The 22,882-nt window shown below is 29.7% G+C and overlaps 1 protein-coding gene and 1 long non-coding RNA gene across 2 annotated transcripts in view; one reads left to right on the forward strand and one right to left on the reverse strand.

The window, feature by feature from the left end:
- The window catches only part of Balat (Beta-alanine transporter), a 923,597-nt gene that overhangs the window by 456,778 nt on the left and 443,937 nt on the right, over positions 1-22,882 (forward strand). Inside the window, exon 3 of the mRNA XM_075369712.1 lies at positions 13,054-13,157. Coding sequence (XP_075225827.1) covers positions 13,054-13,157 — 104 coding nt within the window. The remainder of the gene's footprint in view (positions 1-13,053; positions 13,158-22,882) is intronic.
- The window catches only part of LOC142326981 (uncharacterized), a 432,491-nt gene that overhangs the window by 353,662 nt on the left and 55,947 nt on the right, over positions 1-22,882 (reverse strand). The window lies entirely within an intron of this gene.

Below are 22,882 nucleotides of genomic sequence, written 5' to 3' on the forward strand. Positions count from 1 at the left end.
TTCAGAGAAATTCATTTTTTATTTTCGTTAAAAGAGAAGCATAATCAAAATCAACACTCTAAATAATTAATCTTTTTTTTCCCAAAACTGTTCTGAAATATTTGAAATGTTTCTTTTATACAAAAGTTGAAAAAGTGAAGATACTAGGCATTTTCATCTCATTATTATCTGAATGACGGCTAGATTGTGTATATTTCAATTCGATTTTTTTAAAAACTGTAAACATTCTACATTAAAAAACTTCAAAATTAAAAATGAAAATAGGGCTTTCATCATGTATTTTAAGATTATACCCATAGAATAAGGGGGAAGATGCCTTTAGATCAGCTCTTTTTAAAAAAAGACATCTAAAATATTTATTTGGAAGACAAGCATGACTGATTCGTGGTGTGTGTGTGTATGTGTGTGTGTGTGTGTGTGTGTGTGTGTGTGTGTCTGTCTGTCTGTGCACGCGCGCGGGTATGTGTGTATTTAGGTGTTGGGATGTGTGTCGGCGTGCTGCACATGTTTTTAATTAATGAAAAAATTTCGTTTTATGAATTTCATATAGGGTATAACATGATTAGAAGCGACTTTGTATGAGCACCATAAACATTTTATAATGTAAGAGAAGTGCAGCGCATATTAATTTGCAATATCTCAATAAAATGGTTATTTTAAAACTCTTTATATGTATTATATACAATACGTGATCACGTAAATTCATAGGTAGGCTAGATTTTTACTCACTCTTAAAAAATAAATTCCAAATAATGAAAAAATATAAAACAATTTATCATCAGAAGCTTAATTACAGTACTAAAAATTTATTATGTCAATAAACTCATTTTGAATCCGGAAATTATTTATTTCAGCGCTTTAATTTAAAATATCTGTTTTTTTAAAGTCCATTTTTTTTTTTAAAGAGTTAATCAAATAATAATTGATAATCAACATTTTAATTATTTTTTTAAATGAAAGAAAAAATATAAATAAAAAAATTGATTACATAATATAGTTTTGAAAAATGCTCATAAAATTTAGAACCAGGTCTCGTCTTATGTTACTATTTTTAATAATTTGAACCATAACCAAACAGCGTTGTTTAACTTCCCATCAGAGGAGAAATTTAATTTCTATTTGTTGCGTTGTTGTCATTTGAAGCAGTTTTTTTTCAGTTATAATCAGTCTGACATTTTATAACTAACCATATGAAATCTATATCTTTTATTGCCTCCTCTATGAATCATGAGACCTTGCCGTTGGTGAGGGGGCTTGAGTGCTCAGGGATACAAAGTAGCTGGACCGAAGGTGCAACCATATCGGAGAGGTATCTGTTGAGAGCCAGACTAAGGAATGATTCCTGAAAGAGGGCAGCAGCTCTTTCAGTAGTTGTTAGGGGCGGGAGTCACAATGACTTAAACGGCCGTATCAACATCACTCAGTCCTCTGAGTACTGCGCAGCTGAAAGCAATGGAAAACTACAGCTGCTTTTTTTCCAAGAAAATGTGGCTCTCTGCATTTTCACATAGCAATAATGGAGGCGCCTTCCTTGGTAAAATATTCCGGAGGTAAAATAGTCCCCCGTTCGGATCTCCGGGTGGGGACTACTAAGGAAGGGGTCACCAGAAAATTAAAAAATAACATTCTACGAGTCGGAGCGTGGAATGTTAGAAGCTTAAAAAAGGTTGGTAGGCTAAAAAATTTAAAAAGGGAAATGGATAGGGTGAATCTGGATATAGTAGGAATTAGTGAGGTTCGGTGGGAAGAGGAAGGCGACTTTTGGTCAGGTGATTTTAGACTAATTAACTCAGCGTCAAATAATGGGCAGGCAGGAGTAGGTTTTGTGATGAACAAGAAGATAGGGAGGAGAGTGGAGTATTTCAAAACGCATAGCGATAGAATCATTGTAATAAGGATAAAATCAAAACCTAAACCGACAACGATTGTTAACGTTTATATGCCTACAAGCGCCCATGATGATGATGAGGTAGAGTGTGTATACGAAGAGATTGATGAAGCAATTAAACACGTAAAGGGAGATGAAAATTTAATAATAGTTGGAGATTGGAATGCAAGCATTGGAAAAGGCAAGGAAGGAAATATAGTGGGTGAATACGGGCTGGGCAAAAGGAATGAAAGAGGGGACCGACTTATAGAGTTTTGCACGAAGTATAATTTAGTAATTGCCAACACCCAATTTAAAAATCATAATAGAAGAATATACACTTGGAAAAAGCCAGGCGATACTGCAAGGTATCAGATAGATTATATCATGGTTAAGCAAAGATTTAGAAATCAACTCGTTGACTGCAAAACTTACCCTGGAGCAGACATTGATAGCGACCATAATTTGGTGATAATGAAACGTAGATTGGGGTTTAAAAACCTGAAGAAAAGTTGTCAGATGAATCGGTGGAATTTAGAGAAGCTTGAGGAAGAGAAGGTAAAGAAGATTTTCGAGGAGGACATCGCAAGAGGTCTGAGTAAAAAAGATAAGGTAGAAAATGTAGAAGAGGAATGGGAGAATGTTAAAAAGGAAATTTTTAAATAAGCAGAAGCAAACTTAGGCGGAATAAAGAGAACTGGTAGAAAACCTTGGGTTTCAGACGATATATTGCAGCTGATGGATGAACTTAGAAAATATAAGAATGCTAATGATGAAGAAAGTAAAAGGAACTATCGGCAATTAAGAAATGCTATAAATAGGAAGTGCAAACTGGCGAAAGAAGAGTGGATTAAAGAAAAGTGTTCAGAAGTGGAAAGAGAAATGAACATTGGTAAAATAGACGGAAAATATACAGGAAAGTTAAGGAAAATTTTGGGGTACATATATTAAAATCTAATAATGTGTTAAACAAAGATGGTACACCAATATATAATACGAAAGGTAAAGTCGATAGATGGGTGGAATATATTGAAGAGTTATACGGAGGAAATGAATTAGAAAATGGTTTTATAGAGGAAGAAGAGGAAGTTGAGGAGGATGAAATGGGAGAAACAATACTGAGATCTGAATTTAAGAGAGCATTAAAAGATTTAAATGGCAGAAAGGCTCCTGGAATACCTGTAGAATTACTGCGCAGTGCAGGTGAGGAAGCAATTGATAGATTATACAAACTGGTGTGTAATATTTATGAAAAAGGGGAATTTCCGTCAGACTTCAAAAAAAGTGTTATAGTTATGATACCAAAGAAAGCAGGGGCAGATAAATGTGAAGAATATAGAACAATTAGTTTAACTAGTCATGCATCAAAAATCTTAACTAGAATTTTATACAGAAGAATTGAGACGAGAGTGGAAGAAGTGTTAGGAGAAGACCAATTTGGTTTCAGGAAAAGTATAGGGACAAGGGAAGCAATTTTAGGTCTCAGATTAATAGTAGAAGGAAGATTAAAGAAAAACAAACCAACATACTTGGCGTTTATAGACCTAGAAAAGGCTTTCGATAACGTAGATTGGAATAAAATGTTCAGCATTTTAAAAAAATTAGGGTTCAAATACAGAGATAGAAGAACAATTGCTAACATGTACAGGAACCAAACAGCAACAATAACAATTGAAGAACATAAGAAAGAAGACCTAATAAGAAAGGGAGTCCGACAAGGATGTTCCCTATCTCCGTTACTTTTTAATCTTTACATGGAACTAGCAGTTAATGATGTTAAAGAACAATTTAGATTCGGAGTAACAGTACAAGGTGAAAAGATAAAGATGCTACGATTTGCTGATGATATAGTAATTCTAGCCGAGAGTAAAAAGGATTTAGAAGAAACAATGAACGGCATAGATGAAGTCCTACGCAAGAACTATCGCATGAAAATAAACAAGAACAAAACAAAAGCAATGAAATGTAGTAGAAATAACAAAGATGGACCACTGAATGTGAAAATAGGAGGAGAAAAGATTATGGAGGTAGAAGAATTTTGTTATTTGGGAAGTAAAATTACTAAAGATGGACGAAGCAGGAGCGATATAAAATGCCGAATAGCACAAGCTAAACGAGCCTTCAGTAAGAAATATAATTTGTTTACATCAAAAATTAATTTAAATCTCAGGAAAAGATTTTTGAAAGTGTATGTTTGGAGTGTCGCTTTATATGGAAGTGAAACTTGGACAATCGGAGTATCTGAGAAGAAAAGATTAGAAGCTTTTGAAATGTGGTGCTATAGGAGAATGTTAAAAATCAGATGGGTGGATAAAGTGACAAATGAAGAGGTATTGCGGCAAATAGATGAAGAAAGAAGCATTTGGAAAAATATAGTTAAAAGAAGAGACAGACTTATAGGCCCCATACTAAGGCATCCTGGAATAGTCGCTTTAATATTGGAAGGACCGGTAGAAGGGAAAAATTGTGTAGGGAGGCCACGTTTGGAGTATGTAAAACAAATTGTTGGGGATGTAGGATGTAGAGGGTATACTGAAATGAAACGACTAGCACTAGATAGGGAATCTTGGAGAGCTGCATCAAACCAGTCAAATGACTGAAGACAAAAAAAAAAAAATCTTTTATTGTATGTTCTTAATGTTGTTATTTAAAATATTAATACTTATTAGTACTACCTTTAAAATAGCACAGAGCCACAACATAATTTCTTTTCTATTTTATAAACTATGTATAACATGTTATATTTTATAACAGACAAAACGTACCTAAAACTTTTGATAACTGGAGTATGTGAATTTATAAATTACCTCTCCCTTTAGGGTACAGTATCTCTGTAGAAAATAGTAGTAATCAGTCATCATCGATTAGTTTTATCTACCTTGGTTACACTGCTTCATTTCCAACATAACCGGGCGGAAGCGTTCCATCAGAATACCTATCAGGATTACTCCCTCGTGTGAGTGATACACAGTACCCAAGTTTGGAGGGAAAAATCAAGATGGGAATCCAAAAAAATGAATTTTTAATGATATCTGGCAATTTAAACTTTTATAGTTCAACAAAAGATGTTTTACTAAAAGATCACTACTTGCTGCTTTGTTATTTTCAAGAAAACCATGTACTATATCTTTAAATGATAAATGTCGCTAGCTCTACGTTATTCAAGTTTACGTCAAAATTTTTTTCATTGAATAATTTTCTATTCTCAGATCCAATGAATACATGAATATTCGAAAATATACGAAAAGCATAAATACATAATTAATAACACCTCCACAGATATAGAGGTTAAAAATAATCTATTACTGATAATGTCTCCTCTAGAAAAAAAGGCAACAGTTGAAAGAATAAAATATATTTAAATAATTAGACTTTCTAATTATCAAAATGTTAGAATTAAAATACTTCATAAATAAAGTAAAAATGTAAATGAATTTTATAAAATAATCAGCATTCCCATCGCGGCTTCGCCCGAGCTATACGGTTAACTGCGTTTCCCGTCGCGTTTAGGAAATGTTTAGCCGGTCAGAGCCTCCGTCCAGCCAGCGGGCTCTGCCCCCTGTACCCCTTTGTGTTTATTAAACTCATGCTGGTGAAAAATATAATGATAAATAAAAATTAAATTCAGTTAAGTTTATAAAAACTATAGGTGTATTGTAATTTTCTCAAAACAACAGTTTTGTCAGCACAGAACCAACTAATGTTTTATAGATTCCTCGTTGCGTTCGAAATACATAATCAGAATTACAAGCATAAATTACATTCACAATGTTACAAATCTCATAAAGATTGATTCAATAGTGGTAGAATAAAACGGAACACAGATTTAAATATACAAATGTTCATTTAGCTTACTTATGAAATTCACCTCCTTCAAATGAAAATTGACTCAAGTAAATTTGACTACTAAATAAGCATTGGATAGGATATGATTTGAAATCAGTATGTCGATTTTGAAAATGACTTGAACGATCATCTAAACAAATATTATAATTATTTCAAATATTTTCTTTTTAGCAGTTAAAATATGAATTACTAGTGAATAGTTCCAGCAATACTATCTAACAAACTCGTAAGAATAAGTATTCAGTAATGAACTTACCTTCTACACACACACACGCGCACACACACACACACACACGCACGCACGCACACGCACACACACACACACACACACACACACACACACACACACACACACACAAACACAGACACAAATGCTGTATAAAATATCAGTAATTTACTAGGTGCGACAATAAAGTAATGAGACTAATTTTTCTTTGCAAGATGTGGCAACCCTGCAGCTTGCGTAGGCACACCTTCTTTGACCTTGGTCTATAAGCTACTTCTAGTCCAAGCGGCACATTGATGCAACTGCTCAGTCGTGAGTTGTGCTGTAATAGGTGGACACGTGTTTGTGTCCCTCGTCACAACTTTTTGGACATCTTGTGTTGTTTGAAGCTGGTGTCCCTTGACCGCCATTTTGACTCTTGAAAATAGAAAAAAGCCGCACGGAGCGATATCTGTTGAATAAGGTGGCTGTGGTAGTACTGAAATTTGTTTTGAGGTTAAAAATTTACGTACTGACAGAGCAGTATGGGATGGCGCATTATCGTGGTCCTGAATCCAATTATCAGCAATGTTGGCACGGACACAAAGAACTCGTTTACGAAGTCTTTCTAAAATTTCTTTGTATAAATATTGGTTAACTGTTTGTTCAGGAGCCACCCGCTCTTTATGAACAATTCCCTTGGAATCGAAGAAGCACACAAGCATGCATTTCACTTTTGAATTTGACATGCTAGCTTTTTTTGGTCTTGGTGATCCCTTTGAGCACCATTGCGAACTTTGGCGTTTTGTCTCTGGATCGTATTGAAAAAACCAACCTTCATCACCAGTGCTAACACGGCTCAACAAATTGGATTGATTTCCGTTTGCTCTAATAGATCGGCTGCCACATTTTTCCGTGTTTCTCGCTGTTGTTGTGTGAGATTTATGGGGACCATTTTTGCACAAATCTTTCTCATACCAAGATCTTCAGTTAATATTAGACGAACCGTTTCTCAATTGATGTTGAGTTCTTCTGCGATCATTTTCACGGATAATCTTCGATCAGATCGTACGATTTCACGCACCCTGGTCAAGTTGACATCTGTCCGTGAGTTTGATGGTCGTCCACTGCGGTCTTCATCTTCAACATTCGTTCTGCCTTCACTAAAAATTTTATGCCACCGAAAAACTTGAGCTCTTGACATAACCTCCTCTCCAACAGCCTTCTGAAGCTTACCGTAAGTTGCTGTCGCGTTTTTACCCAATTTAACGCAAAAAGAAATGGCATAACGTTGCGCAATATTTTGCGGTTTCATTTCTGTGACGAGAGACACAAACACGTGCTCACTTATTACAGCACAACTCACGACTGCGCAATTGCATTAATGTGCCGCTTGGACTAGAAGTAGCTTATAGACCAAGGTCATAGATGGTGTCCCTACGCAAGCTGCAGGGTTGCCACATCTTGCAAAGAAAAATCAGTCTCATTACTTTATTGTCGCACCTCGTATTAAATCAGTTTTACTATAAGAAAAGTCTTCATCTAATAAATTGATAAAAAGAAAAATCTAATTAGCAAGGAGGGTATTTACAATAAAATAAATAAACTTATTTCTAAATTATTTGTAAAATAATTATAAATCATTAAGATAAATGATTATTACTTTGGGTAACACAGTAATCATAAAATAATTATTTATTTATTTCTTAGCATAATGATGTGTAGTAACTTTTTTTTTAATTAAAAAGTCTTAATTTTAAATATGTTTTATTATATATATCTAGAAGAGCTTTTTAGAGTTATTTTACATCTTCTTCTGCTTCAGTGAAGTTACAGATGACTCTCCTGAACTAAATTTACGCTACTGTGTCATTTTTGTACTTAAAAAAATGCTGGAATACATTTACAGCAGATTTTTATATTTTAAACAAAACCACATCCCGCGTCGCGGGTTCGTCCGCGCTATATCGGTACAGAACTTCAAAAATTGGAAATAGTTTTTTATAATTATGTGTGAGCTGATGTTTTCTGAGTTATTGTTATTCACAAATTAGCGCTCAAAATAAAATGTGTTTAGATAAAATATGTGTTCCCAAAGTAAAATATTTAATGAAATTAGGAGAAATTGAAGTTTTTCAAAAACTACTTTGCATCCAGGCATCATAATCCAGGAATTTAATTTAGTAATCGATAACTCTAGAAGTTTCATATTTTTATTATCTTTATTTTTGTTATCATTATTTTTCTTTCAATTTTATCTAGGATTAACTTCATTTTTAATTTTATCGCTGTATTCTTGTATTGTATTTATGGTTCTGATTTATTTAATCTGTATGTATGTATATATGATTTTTCACTAGCTGAAATTATAGTACTGCAAGACTTGCATCGCGTAATTAATTTTAAAATCCAACTTGGAAATCCACACTTAACCAACATTCAATAAATGATTAGTTTATTATCTTACTCACTGAAAATAATTGGATGGTAATCTCCAATGTAGTTATTACTATAGGGGATACCTAGTTCCACAAGATTATGTGATAATTGTTATTTTTATTATTTTACTTCCATTTTATATTGTTTGGTTGTATGTTTACTAAGCTTATCTATTAAGAATTTATAACTGTAAATAAATTTATTTTCATTTGTAATCTGTTTATTTTGTGGAATAAAGATTATTATTATTATTAAAAAAAAAAAAATTATTCCTTTTTTGCATTATAATGGTTACATATTTTAATCATGTAACCAATTTGAATATCATTCAAATTCAGATGGTCAATTTCAGGATGATAATGAAAAACTGATTTGAGAGCTATCATATTTCTCGAAGGTTGAACCGATATATAATTTACTCTTCAAGTCTTTGAGAACGCTCTGGCGGAGATTGTACGCCATAAATTCTAGTTTACAACATAAATGATTATAAACTTTACGATCATAAATTCTATTAGCCCTAGAAGTTCTTCTTCCTATCTATGACTTCGCAAACCTAGGCGTTATTAAAATGTTAATACCAAATTGAAAGTCGAATATATGTCATTTATGTTTATGAATTAACGTAATTGAATTTCTTTATTCAGAATATAAAAATCTACAGAGTGCTACATTGTTCGCGTAAGTTTTCGCCGGTCACCACCAGATTAGACACTAGACCAGCCCGGTCGATTGACATTAAAATTAGCGAAACAAGTTCTAGATTATTTATTTATTCGTTTGAAATTTGGTAAACATTCTGGGGATGATAAGAAAGCTATGGTTAAAATCTCGTAATGATTGATTCAGAAGTTTTCGCGGTTAGTGGGAACAAATGAAAAAGATGTTGTCCTTTTATGTAATAGTGAGATGAGATATTTGTAAGATAAAATTAAAAAAGGATTAGTTTGAATTAAACTGCATTCTGTGCTAATGAATAAATTATTTTATTTTACAAGAAAGGTAGATTTAGTGGAACACAGAATATAAAACGAATTTATAAGCCAAGATATACGGATACGTAGTAAATATATGGTTTAGGTAATGAGTAAACTGTCGTAAGAAAGTGTAACACAGAGAAATGGCCTTGGGATAGTTTGCAACGTTTTATTAAAGATTAATCATTAGAATAAAGTGAGAACAACAATGATATATATTACAGATACAAGAACGTGTCTTAATAATAATAAGGAAAGAAAGTGAAGTTTATTAAACCGAGGATTTGATAAAATTAAAAAAATAAAAATTAAAAAGTCAAATGGATGAAAAAGTAGAACGTAGAACTATACATCAGTAAACTAGTTTGGACATGTTAACGGCACAGAGGGGAATGAATGAAAAACAAATGAAAATAATAAAAATACACAAAAACATTTAGCAGATATTTAGCAGATGTACTAAAACTTTCTTCTAATTTTTAGAATTAAAGATTAAAATTATAGGTTTATTACGTAAAATTAACTTTTTAATTAAAAATAATACGCTAATTTTTTTCACAGTTCATTTATATTCTAGTGTAATGAAAATCCCTGCAGATTTCTAAAATTTATTTTCCGCCATAGTAATGGAGATTAGTCTCCCAACGCTTGATATTATTAAGAATTATTTATTTTTTTTTTTTTTACGATTAATTGTGAGTCAGGAAAATTAGAACCTCATTCAAATTATTTAGTTAAATTATTATAGTATTTATGTAAATATTGTTTTAATATTTTTTTTTATAAGTCGATCGTTCACTTGAAATTATTTTATTTTGATATTAGCTTTTACTTTTACCGTCGCAGCTTTCATAAAAAAAAGAAGAAAATATTGCTATTAATCAAAATATAATCCCGTTTTTTTTGTTTTTTTTTTTTACCTTTTGTGAGGGTCCTGATTAAAAAAAAATATATTTTTACTTCTATGTAAATGCTGGACATTTTCAACAACACCATGGCAAATACTAATAATAATATTATTCCATTTTCTTTTATTTATTCATTTATAATTTCATTTTTATGAATTCCTATCTATGAAGGCCTCGTTGACCCTTTTTCTTATTTAAACGAGAGAACTTTATACCTTCACTAATCGTTAAAAATTTATTTTGATTAAAGTTTATGGTTTTTATTTATATAAATTATTATTTTATGTAGTTTTATTATTTCATTATTTGTTTTCAGAAAACAAATTTGAGAAAATAACTCAAGATATTATCATCCCATAAAAAAATGAGATATTTAGTAAAGATGAATCTAAAAAATTTCAACGGGGTGATAAAACATTTGTGCGTAGTTCTGTTACGAAATCAAACATAATTTATTTGATAAATCTTTTCTAATATGATTATTCTATCCCTTTGTAAAACAAAATAAATAAAACATACGGTCATAGGTTTTTTGTGTCATTAATACTTTAAAAAAAAATGACGTGCATTGATAATTGTATTAGTTTTTTTTTTTAATACCGGTTAGAATAAATAATTGTTCAGCGTATTAATTGATTGAGTAAATTCTCAAAAAGCAATTACGTTGAATTCTACAGTAATTACCGATATTAAATTTATAGGTCAATATTTTACGTTGGTTTAAAATTAAGCTACTTTGTTGCAAAATATTACGGTTGGTAAATATAAAAAAAGTGTCGTTTTATAGCTACTAGGACGACTACGTACAGTAATTAATTTCAATTCTAAATCGAACAAGTTTTGCTGTTTCATAAAATTATATTAAAAAAGCGGTAAAATTCCTGAAAATAAAACTAATAATTATGACAAAGGTAACAAGGAAGTAATTGAATAATCATTTTGATTTAAACTTGATTTTAAAAAACCTTTTTTAATATTATTTTTCATAGAAATGTCTGATATTAATTCTACAGCTAAATAAATATTAAATCTGTAAAATTTAACAACTATTGATTTTAAATTAAATAATTTATTACCCTATGATACTATACACAATAATAGCCTATTAAATTGAATTTTATTTATTATAAATTCATTTAATATTCTTTGGCTATTTGAATAAAAAAATCATAAGTTCATAAAACTCAAATAAACTTTGATTAGTTTTAAATCGTATTTATTCCACTAAAAATTGTCGTTTTTTTTCTACTCATTAGAATAGGTAATCATTAAAAATTCATCGTAAATCATAATTTAAAATATAACAAACAGCCAACGTTACTTTAAAAAGAAATAAAATTCTTAACTATTTTCAAGGTTAAAAGAGGAATATTATGCAGTACAAATCAATAAAATTTAGATACAGAAATTATAATATATTTTTTTTATACTTGGATTCATAGGTAAGAAATAATAAATATTCCATAGGTAGAAATAATCATATATATAAAATATTTTTTAACTGTATTATTTTTTAACAAAAAAAAATTCAGTTTTACCCGTAAAATATTTAATAGTAAGAAAATAATTTTTCATCATAATTATTGTAAAAGTAAATAAAACACATATGACAGTTAATAACGAATGATATAGCAATAATATTTTTTCTTTAATTTGGGCTTGCTTCAAAATTTTCTATTATTATTTAAATAAAAGTTTAGATGAATTTCTTTATCATGAATCAGGTAAATTACACACACACACACACACACACACACACACACACACACACACACACACACACACACACACACACACACACACACACACACACACACACACACACACACACACACACACACACACACACACACACACACATACACACACACACAATGTGATTCAAAATTGTACAACAATCTCTCGGGAAATGATTCTATAGCCAAAGATAAGAAAAATGTCATATAAACATAGAACAGAAAACGGTCCATTAACGAGTTTCGGCTCGCGAATCAGTCAGCCTTGGGTTCTGCTCCTCTGTGACATTAAACTGTACTAAAATTCTTCGGCTACAAATCGAGGAATAAATTTGGTGCTTCTTTATGGTTTTTGACCTAAAAAATTGAATAAAAGTGATTACAATTCTTAATTAAAAATAACATTGTTAACTTACAGCTGTTAATAAACAGGTAAAAATTTCTGATTAACTTTGTAGAAAATTTAATTCTGAGAAAATAACTTGATGTAAATAACGTCTATTAAAACGTTATTTACATCAATTTTCTCAGAATTAAATTTTCTACAAAATTAACTAGAAACTCTTTTTTGGTAAATTAACAAAATTATTTTATTCCAAACTTAAAAAAGTGTATTTTCTGACAAAACATTTTCGTGTTTTACCCCGTTTTTCTTAAAACCTGTGTGAGATAGAGCACTTTTATTCAATTTTTTAGGTCAAAAACCATAAGGAAGCAACAAATATACTTCTGAATTTGTACCTGAAGAACTTAAGTACGGTTTAATTTCACAGATAGCAAGGCTAAATGTTTCGCGAGCCGAAACTCGCTAACGAACAGTTTTCTGATCTATGTTTATATTGACGTTTTTTCTTATTTTTGGTTATACGAGTAGAATCATCTCCCCGAGACATTGCCGTGGAATTTGGAATCATTCTGTATACATAAACGTTATCGTGAATTAAACAAATACACAATCTGTATTTTTAATGAAATATAAAAATCATGGAAGATATAGTATTTAGTAAATATTACCTATAAAAAATAAATATATGTACAATTTAAACTAATTTTATATTTTATTTTATTTTTATAGTGGGAAATTGTCTGCCATCGAGATTTCTACGCTACTTTAGCATTGGTACTTCTAGGCGTTGGAGGGCTAATTGGAAATTATATATTTGGATACCTACAAGATTCGTAAGTATTTCAATTAATTTTTACAATTTACAAAAAAATAATTTTAAAAACGATAATTTTACCATAATTTTATTTATAGTTTAATAAAATATTTCACTGTATTTATTTTTCTTTATTAATAATTCAACTTAAAAATGTTTTCATATATTGGAAGATAAGTTTTAAAATATAATATTTACATTTTTTTTTTTTTATTATGGGAAGTACAATTTCTGAAGATATTTATGAGCTTACTCGTATTTTACAGTTAAGAACTGAACACAGTAATATGAATTGAGATATACGTAATGCAATATAAATGAGATGTTGCACGCAATCTGCTTATCATGCTAAATTTGATTTCTAGTACAGGCAGCTTATTACTACTTTGCTGTTTAAGATTCGCAGATCAACTATACCAGAAAACCGATGTTGCTGAGTAACAATTTAGAACCTAAATTTTAAAAGCTGATCCATAGCAGTGTGCTAAATACACTTTTTTGTTAGTAAATTAATGAATCTTGATTCTTTAAGTAATTACAGAATAAAGTTCCAGTATAAAATAAATAATTATTTATAGATATTTTAAATATTTACTTTAAAACATATTTAATTCATAGAAAAAAGAGGTAAACAGCAAAATCAATTTCAAGATTTTAGATTGTTTTAAGATTTTTTTAGTTTTAAAGTATTGACATACTAACAAAAAAATTTCTGAATTGTATTATACATTAATTCAAAAAAAGTGTGAATAATAATATAACATAAGAGTTGGTAATTTTTTTTTTGCCTTTGTTTTTTTAAGAAGTAGGGACTGAATTGATTTTCAGGTTAAATTTCAAAATAAATATTCAATAATCTTTATTGTTCACGTTTAATAATGAACTAGTAGTTAAATAATTATGCAGTTCTATTTGAATTACTTTTAAATTAAAGTAGTTTAATTAAGAAGATTTATGTTTTTGATATAATGTGCTTTTGAAAGTCTCTAACTTTAGAATTATGAAAACGCAACACACTGTAACTAATTGTACTTTTAACTCCATGATTTTTATGGAGAAATATAAATATAATATTATTAACTAGACTTTATATCTAAACCACCTGAACTCCTGAAAATTAATTAAACACAAAGACCTCTTTACTGCCACCGGTTAACGTGAATATTTGGTATATGTTGACACAAGACAGTGTATGAAATGAATGAGAATACAAGCAATTACGAAGTGTCTGTGTCTGCCTTAGGGAGATGCAAGGAATAGTATCACCGTTCTGAATATGTATGAAAAGCTACTTTGTGATGCCTGAGAGAAGTTAACCTTTAGTTATGGGAGTAAGAATATCACAACACTATACGAGTAAAGAAACTGAACGCTCTCCTCGCTCCTTACTACAATAACATCAACATAAATTTATACTTTATTACTGTTATTATTACATCCTTTTACTGACATTTATGTTCTTAATGTACTTGCATAGCAAGAAATTCGTTATCGAACATTAAAAATAATAATTTCGAATTTGTTTTTGGTACTTTACTGCAACATTTGCTTTAGATAGAACTACAAAGTAGAGGGCTGAAATATTTAATTTTTGTGTATGAACTTACATTTACTACTGCAATTAGTTATAGTTACATATACTACTTCACTATATGAAGTTACATCTTTTTTTTAAATAAAAGTAAAAACATCTCATTTTAATTATCTACAAATAAAATTAAAAAAATAAAAGAAACAACTACCTACAATGTTTTTTTTTGTTTTTTTTTTAATAAAACAAAGTAATATAATTTTAAAACCAAAATAATGAATTATTTACCAAAACAATATAAAAAACTTTATAAAAAATACTGCAGTGAAAAATTAAAGTTATTTAATTTTGTCTGGTTCAGGGATTATTGAAAAATCAATTTCCTTAATTCATCAATAAACGGTATTTATTAACGGTATCATAATCCCTTCGGGGAATTAACTGATATTAAATAAAATTTAACAAGTTACAATGTCGTATTATTCTATCAACAAAATTTTTAAGAGTATTTAAATATAATATTAAATTATACCGTGTCAATTAACTTTAAACTGTACGTTGTGGTATTATCATTAGTATAATTGTGTAAAAATTAATATGTACAGTTAAATAAACGGTCTCTTTGGATGTAACTGTTAATTTCAGTTAAATATTGTTTATTACACAACTTCCCAAAAAGGAGTGCAATGTATTTCGGGTGTATATATGTATGTTTGTTCCACCGTAGCTCAACGGGCTAAACCGATTTAGATGTATGACATCGCATTGAAAGTCTTCATAATATATATATAGCCTAGCATATATATATATATATATATAGAGAGAGAGAGAGAGAGAGCCTACGACTGTCGTAGGCTATATATATATATATATATGCAGTAGTGGAGATTTTTCAGTTGAAAGACAAACTTTAATAAACTGAGTTAATGAATTGTGAGCCTCTATCACTGGGCTAGTATTAAAAAAAAAAAAAAATTGTGTTTAATAATAATGGACTGTTTTGGGAGGTGCAATGGGGTACTCTTATAATATCGCTGCAAACAATCGTCCGATTTTCAAAATTCAACAGAGTATTTGTTAGTAGGTTGAATGCTAACTTTTTCATGCATCACGTACTCTCTCGATCTAACAAACACGGTTATTTGGAAATGTTTTTATATCTTTGGAAAAAATCTTCCGATTTTCAAAATTCAAACGGGGTATTTGCTAGTATAATACAAAATCACGATGGAACCAAACTAGAAGAAAAATTAACTGATATACTCAGAAAACTCAAGTGGCTTGTTCTACGCCGAGAGCAGCCTGAGTGGCGAGCTCCCACAAACGGTTTGTAGAGTTTGATGAAAGTACGATTAGAGGTAATGCTGTCGGCATCGGATTGAGAATCGAGCCCGATTTGATGCTTTAGAGGAAGAGGGCAAAGTAGAACGGCGTATGTTCCCACCAATATTGTGCTGGGTTGTGACTATGCATAAACTACGAGGGACTACCCTAGATAGAGCTGTCGTAGGTCTGAGCATTCACATCTTTGTCGAGGCCAAGGCCCAGGCCTACGTAGCACTGAGTCGCGTGAGACAATTGGAGTTACGGTTTTTTGATGAATAAGTTTTCACCAGGTCTAACATCGATATGAAAGATTTATCGTTCAACGAAAATATTTAAATGTAGTCAGGAGGCTCTTTAATATAGAATAATTGCTATTCAGACCTCTTTAATATAGGACAATACTATTCGTAGCCCCCTGACTGCATTTAAATATTTTCGTTGAAAAATAAAATTCTCTTATCGATGTGAGAGCTTAATCAATAGAAAAACATAAATGCCTGCTATTTCTACAACATGAAATATATTTAACCCGGTCCTATCCCGGGATAGGACCGAATAAGAATTCACCCGGGTTAAATCTTATTTTAGCACGCAAGCAACTATAAAGGAAAATAATATAGCTTATGAAGTGTTAGATTTCTTTGGAGAAATCTAACACTTCATAAGCTATTATTATTTTCCTTACAACGTTACTTTCAATTGGCAAATGACTTAATTATTAATTTTTCTTTGTTTGAAAGTTGTTTCACTACAGTTTACCTAATTTTATATTTTAAATAAAAAAAATTAAAAATGGATTTATGTGTTTTTTTACATTGAGTTTTTTATGATCATGTATTATAATAACCAAAGCTACCCTTTTATACTTTCTACACTCGTTTCGAGTGAATTTCTGGTCAAATCTAATGGCTCTTATTAGCTGGTGAATTTATCTTTCGGGCATCAGAGTTCTAAAATGCTAGAGTGCTGGTACTGTCATCTTTCCACACTTCGGCATGTTCAGAAGAACACTTCGGCGTGTTCAGAAGAACACTTCGGCATGTTCAGAAGAACACTTCGGCATGTTGAAAGCGTGCGGCATGTTAGGCGTGAAGAAAGCCGGTTGGCTTTCTTCACGCCTAACATGTACAAGACTCCAAAAAATGGTAAGATTTCCTGGAAACTTGTCAATCTAAGATTTCACGAGAATAGTTAGCTACGGGTTGCACATTTGTAAATTGGACAATCTTACTTAAGTTTAGTCAAAAAAATATTTTCCGACAATCAAAAATCTGTGTACAATCTTCGACAGATTTTACTCGCGGGAGTTTTTTGTCAATATTTTGTTTTGGTATTTTTTTAGCAGATGATTTATCCGCTTGCCATTTAGTAATTCCATCCTTTCCGATATACTACAGTCCAGATTGTACTGGTCTTTTTATACGAACAGCAGTCCTTAGAGAAGAAAAACGAATGCTCGCTGTGTCATTATTTTCTTGTTCGTTCTCGCTGTTTGATTGTTATATATCCGGGTTATGACTTCAATGTTCAGATAAAGAATCACTTTCATTTTCAAGCAGTGCAGCATTTTCTGATTCCATAATCAGGTTTTCTTGCCGTAATAAATTTACTTACTTCACTGATAAAAGCAGTCATACATAACGCAAATACCGAATCAACACTAAATAAGTTATAAAAAATAAATAATAAAAAAAAGCACCTCAAAAAATACGAACAAAATTGGTCAACCGTGTAGAACTCTAACAGTAGGAGTGATGTGATCGACAACTGTGTAGATTGCTACTAACTACTCTGAGATGGTGCGCCTCCGTGTCGCCTAACATTGATGCCCGCCAGTGAATCATCATGCAAATATGAAGAAAAATAGTCAGATATAGTCATTTATGCATAGCTGGGGTTTGATACGAAATAAAAAAGTATTCTTCTGAGTACCATTTTTCGTTAGGCTAAATCAAGCAGGTTGACCGATCGCGTGTTAAACAAACTAAAACTGTCTGAAAGTTGATTGGTCATCATTGTTTTGTTTAATTAAATACTGCCTAACGATGTTTTGTCCTTAATTTTCCATATTATTGTTTTCTTTTTTCGATTAGTTGTCCTTTTTTAATTCAATTTATTTATTTTTTGGCGGTCGTGTTTTTTTAATTTTTACAATTTCTTTTTATTATTACTTTACTTTTTTTATTATTACTTGTTGCTTTTTATAAAAAATTGTCAGATCGAATATACAGAAATTAGTTTGCGTTGTAGATGTATAATAAAGATGTAATATTCATTAATTTTTTTTACTGTTCAGTACTTTTTCATAGTTTCACAATGAAAAAGTGAAACTATTTGAGTTTTGTGGAAATATTAAACAAATTTAGTGTCAGTGCAAGCATTTGTAATTAGACTACCGAGTTTGTTCACCTTACTGGATAAAAATAAGAGACATCTTCTAGGAGAGGTTAACAAACCTGTAAATCAGACATGCTGAAATTCTAAAGAAAGACTGATGATCGAACAGAGATGAAAAGCAAAATAGGGGTTGTTAAGCTTTCACGAATCACCTTCTATTTCATATAATATATTTCCAAAGTTTAAAACCGAAATCTGAATAGTCTGATGGATAGAGCGTTTCTATCACTGAAAGAAAATTGCAATATATTAATAAAAGAGAATCATATATATCATTATAGTATTACTACAAAAAAATAATTATATAATCATGATCAATAAGGGTAAAAATATTTTATAGTATTTAAGTAAAAATAGAAGGTATTTAAGTAAAATAAAAGTTCATAACGAGTCAAAGCATCATAACCTTACAGATAAAAGGATTGAACGAAATAATCGACAGTAGAATTTCTTTGATGTCTGTCTACACCATATATCACAACTATAAAAAATATAGATTTTTAAAATTAAAATAATAAATAGATCTAAACTTTAGAAATTCTTTTTTTAAATGACTGCCTCAGTATCGCAAGCGGTAGCTTATTCGCATGATACAGTGAAGGTACCGGGTTGAATTCGTACTAGATTTTAAAAACTTCACAAAAAAAATACTCTATAGGTAAAAAAAGAGTAATTTTTAATAATTTTAAGAGTTATTGGAACTAAAAACTTATATACGAATATTATAAATATTTGCTTGATTAGCTCGAGTAAATATAAGTGACAAGAAAATTCTCCTCGAAGAGTACGTCCGAGAACGGAACCTAGGAGGGTAAAACATTATTAAGTATTTTAAATTCATTTTATATAATTAAAGAATATTAAATTCGTATTTCTTGCCTAACGTAATATTATGCTTAAAATATCAAATTACATCGTTTAAAGAATTTCGGTTTGCATTGGATATTTTTTTAATCTTTTCCTCTAAATTTTAAATTCCACATTAACAATAAAAAAATAGAACTTAGAAAGCGAAATTTTGTATCCTTAACTTAAACAACTCATAGACGTGTAGAATTATATAAATAGGTAAGTTTTATTTTCAAAACAGAAAATTAGAAATTATAAAGTAATTTGAACTAAGGATTCTAGTTTCTGCTCACGGTTTTAATATCAGAACAGAATTTTAAATTCTACTACTAATCTGATTCTCATAGTTAATATTACTGAAGAGTAATATCAGGTTTTTTTTAATTTTATATTTTTTTAAACATTTACTTATAAAAATATTTTTTAATAAATTACTCAAAAACATAAATTATCGATTTTTTTGTTAGAAATAAATGAACTCCAGGAGAAGACAAATGAACTTAAGTGACAGTTGATAAAGTTTTATAACAGAGTTAGTGAGAAATAAATGAAATTAGTTCTTAATTATTTCGCATTAAATTATATTTCGTAGTCGAAATGTATAACAAAATTTAATTGTGAAAATCACTATTTTGTACAGTCTAGAATTTGACAATAGAAAAAAATTTCTTTCTCAAAATGACTTAAAATACATTAGCGTATTACCATACAGTTTACTGAATTTATGCTAAAATTTCGATTTTGAATAGTTAAATTAATAAAGTTAATAATTGAATTGTACTATTGTACAAATTGTACTAATTGTAACTACGAAAAACTATTAGTAAAAAGAGCTTTTATTTTTTTAGAAAAAAAAATTAAAATTAATTTTTAACGCTTTACGTTTGTTCACAAAGAAGGCGGTACTTTTATACTTTATATCTGTGGTACATTTTTGGTACGATGATTCCGTTGATTTAAAAAATTTTAGACAAAAAGATCACGAAAGGATTAATAAAAGTGAGTCCTTTTTACAAAAATATTTATAAATATTTAGTATTTACTTCATAATCCATTCGGAATTTACAAAATTCATCCTATTAATACCCATTATTTTGATATTCATGATAACATAAATGATAACTTCAATCATTTAATCCGGGCAATTCAAATATATCCATATTTAAATTCCCACAGCCAGTACAGTTGTATACAAATTAAAATTTCCCAATGTTAGTATAGAGAAATCACTCAATATATATATTTTTTATTTTTATAAATTGTAAAATATTTTTATGTTGTCATTCAGTTCGGTTAAAAACTTTGAATTTTATTACATATTCCTATTTTTTATTCGACATAACTACGCAGTCCATTTCAAATTAATTTTTGCTACTAAAGTAGTTACCGCAAAAACGTGTCTCGCATACCACTGTTCCGATACCACCTGAATCTACCATTATTTATTATAATACGTTTTGATCATAGTGTTCAAAATATTAGATATCCTACAAAATTAAAGCATAAAATTTAAATGCATTAAATATTATAACAAACGCGCACAATCAATATTAATACAGTCATATCATTTATGATTTGTGGTTATAATCTATAATAAAACATTGTAGAGTTACAGAGGTAACTTTAATTCCAATCTCATTATCATGAAAGTAATTAAATATTACACATATAACAAGCGTACTTACGCTTTCACGCAAATACGTAAAATGAAGATATAAAACATGTATTACATTAATTTTACAAACAACCAATTTACCATGCTTTTAATCTACCAGTTGTAGAATAATAGAAATAATTATTTGACATTGTTTATTTATCAAGGTAAATTTATTCGTTAAAAGATAATTATAAATATATATTACTGAAATTCATATTAACTAGAAGCTCATTGTTTTTAAACGCTGGTTTATTTCTGATTCAAATAATATTAAATGGTCATTTTTTTCTATTATTTCAATCCTACAAAAAAATAATTATGTAGCTAATTTAAGATTTATTTATGAATTTTAGTATTGTTATTTAACTGATCAAGTTTAGGATTTCGGTAATACGGTTGATATACAAATCGAGTAACCAATAATTTTAGTTTTAACAATTCACTTCTTACGCCTATCTGTAGATATGGTAGTAACATTTTTAACCGTGCTCTAAAAAATTAATTTAAAGTTTATTCAAGCTTTCCTCTAGAACTTTTTTCATTAATCACCGATTCTCCATGTTATGTCTCACATACGTTAGATTTTGATTTAAAATTTAATTTCATAAAAGATGTTATGAAAAATTTATATTCTGTACAATAATTCACTCCAAATTTTCAGAATTAACTGGCTATTTGTCAAGCAAATTATGACAATTTTTCTCGAAGATTAAAAAGAAGTTGGAGCATGAATTTTCTTCCACTATTTTATTAAAAATTTAACAGAGTAATTAATTTTTAAATGTATTTTTTCTATTGGTTGATTCTTCGTTTTAATTGTTTCAACTAATCGTAAAATACGTAATATTGTTAAATATTCATGCCGTTTCATGTTTATATTTTATATTCATATCTTTTTTTTTGTGCGTTGTAGTGCAGTATTATGAGTAAACTTTTTTTAAGGGGAGTCAGGAGTTCTGTTTCCGACCTATCTTCCCCATACTAACATAAGGAACATTTTCTCAGCTTGTATTAGTCTGATAATTCTGAAATTTTTTGTGCTGTTTACTCGTATCATTGATACATATTTTAACATGATGATTTTTTAAATTTTGATTTAAAAAATAGATAAAAATGTTTTTTTTTATTCTAGTGCTACATGTATCAAATTTTGGTCAATTTAACTGCGTAAAAACATACAAAAACTGTTTTCAACAAATATCTCTTCTTAAAATGTCTGTATGGATATTTATGCCTGAAAATTTGGGTTTGATTGGTCACTTGGTTTCCGAGAAAATGTTCATTTGGTCTAAAATCGTAGAACTCACAAAATTGCAAGAATAAAATATAACATAAGTAAAATACAACTTTATCCAACTTAAAACAGGTCAGCTCCATATTCTTCTTTAGGCTCCTCCTCCAACTTTCTCTTGGCAACCTTCTTTTCTCTTGTGGCTAATGTCTAGTAATATGAAATTGATTTTCAGCTCGTCGGATTCGTTTTATGTCAAGTTCTTTCATGGCCTTTACCATGTAATATCAGGTTGAAGTCCTAGTCTAAGAATTACATCACAACAACTAACGTTCCGTTGTTGAATTTAGCCACAGCCTAATACACGCCAAATTCAAGAGTTTTTCTTTTTATAAATACACTTTTTAGAAGCACTGTTCACACTCACTACATTATTGAAGGATTCATTTACATTTTGCGTAGTTCTATGAATGCACTTATTCAATAAATTACGGTGTGATAAAGCTTGAAAAACAGGTTTTATTACTTTCAAAATTGCCCTAGGGATACTTCTCCTGTGTTTATAAGTTGGTTGATGAATATCTACCAAGTGTTTATTATATTTACACCAACTATTTATTTCTTTAGGACACAATCTGTAACCATCTGGTTCAACACCGTCACGAACACTGGAGAAAAATATATTTGCAGCACAAATTTTAAAAATTTCTTAATAATAGAAATGAACATCGTACAGCAGTATAAAATACATCA

This window comes from Lycorma delicatula, chromosome 6 (genome assembly GCF_047948215.1).
Source record: "Lycorma delicatula isolate Av1 chromosome 6, ASM4794821v1, whole genome shotgun sequence".
Lineage (NCBI taxonomy): Eukaryota > Metazoa > Arthropoda > Insecta > Hemiptera > Fulgoridae > Lycorma > Lycorma delicatula.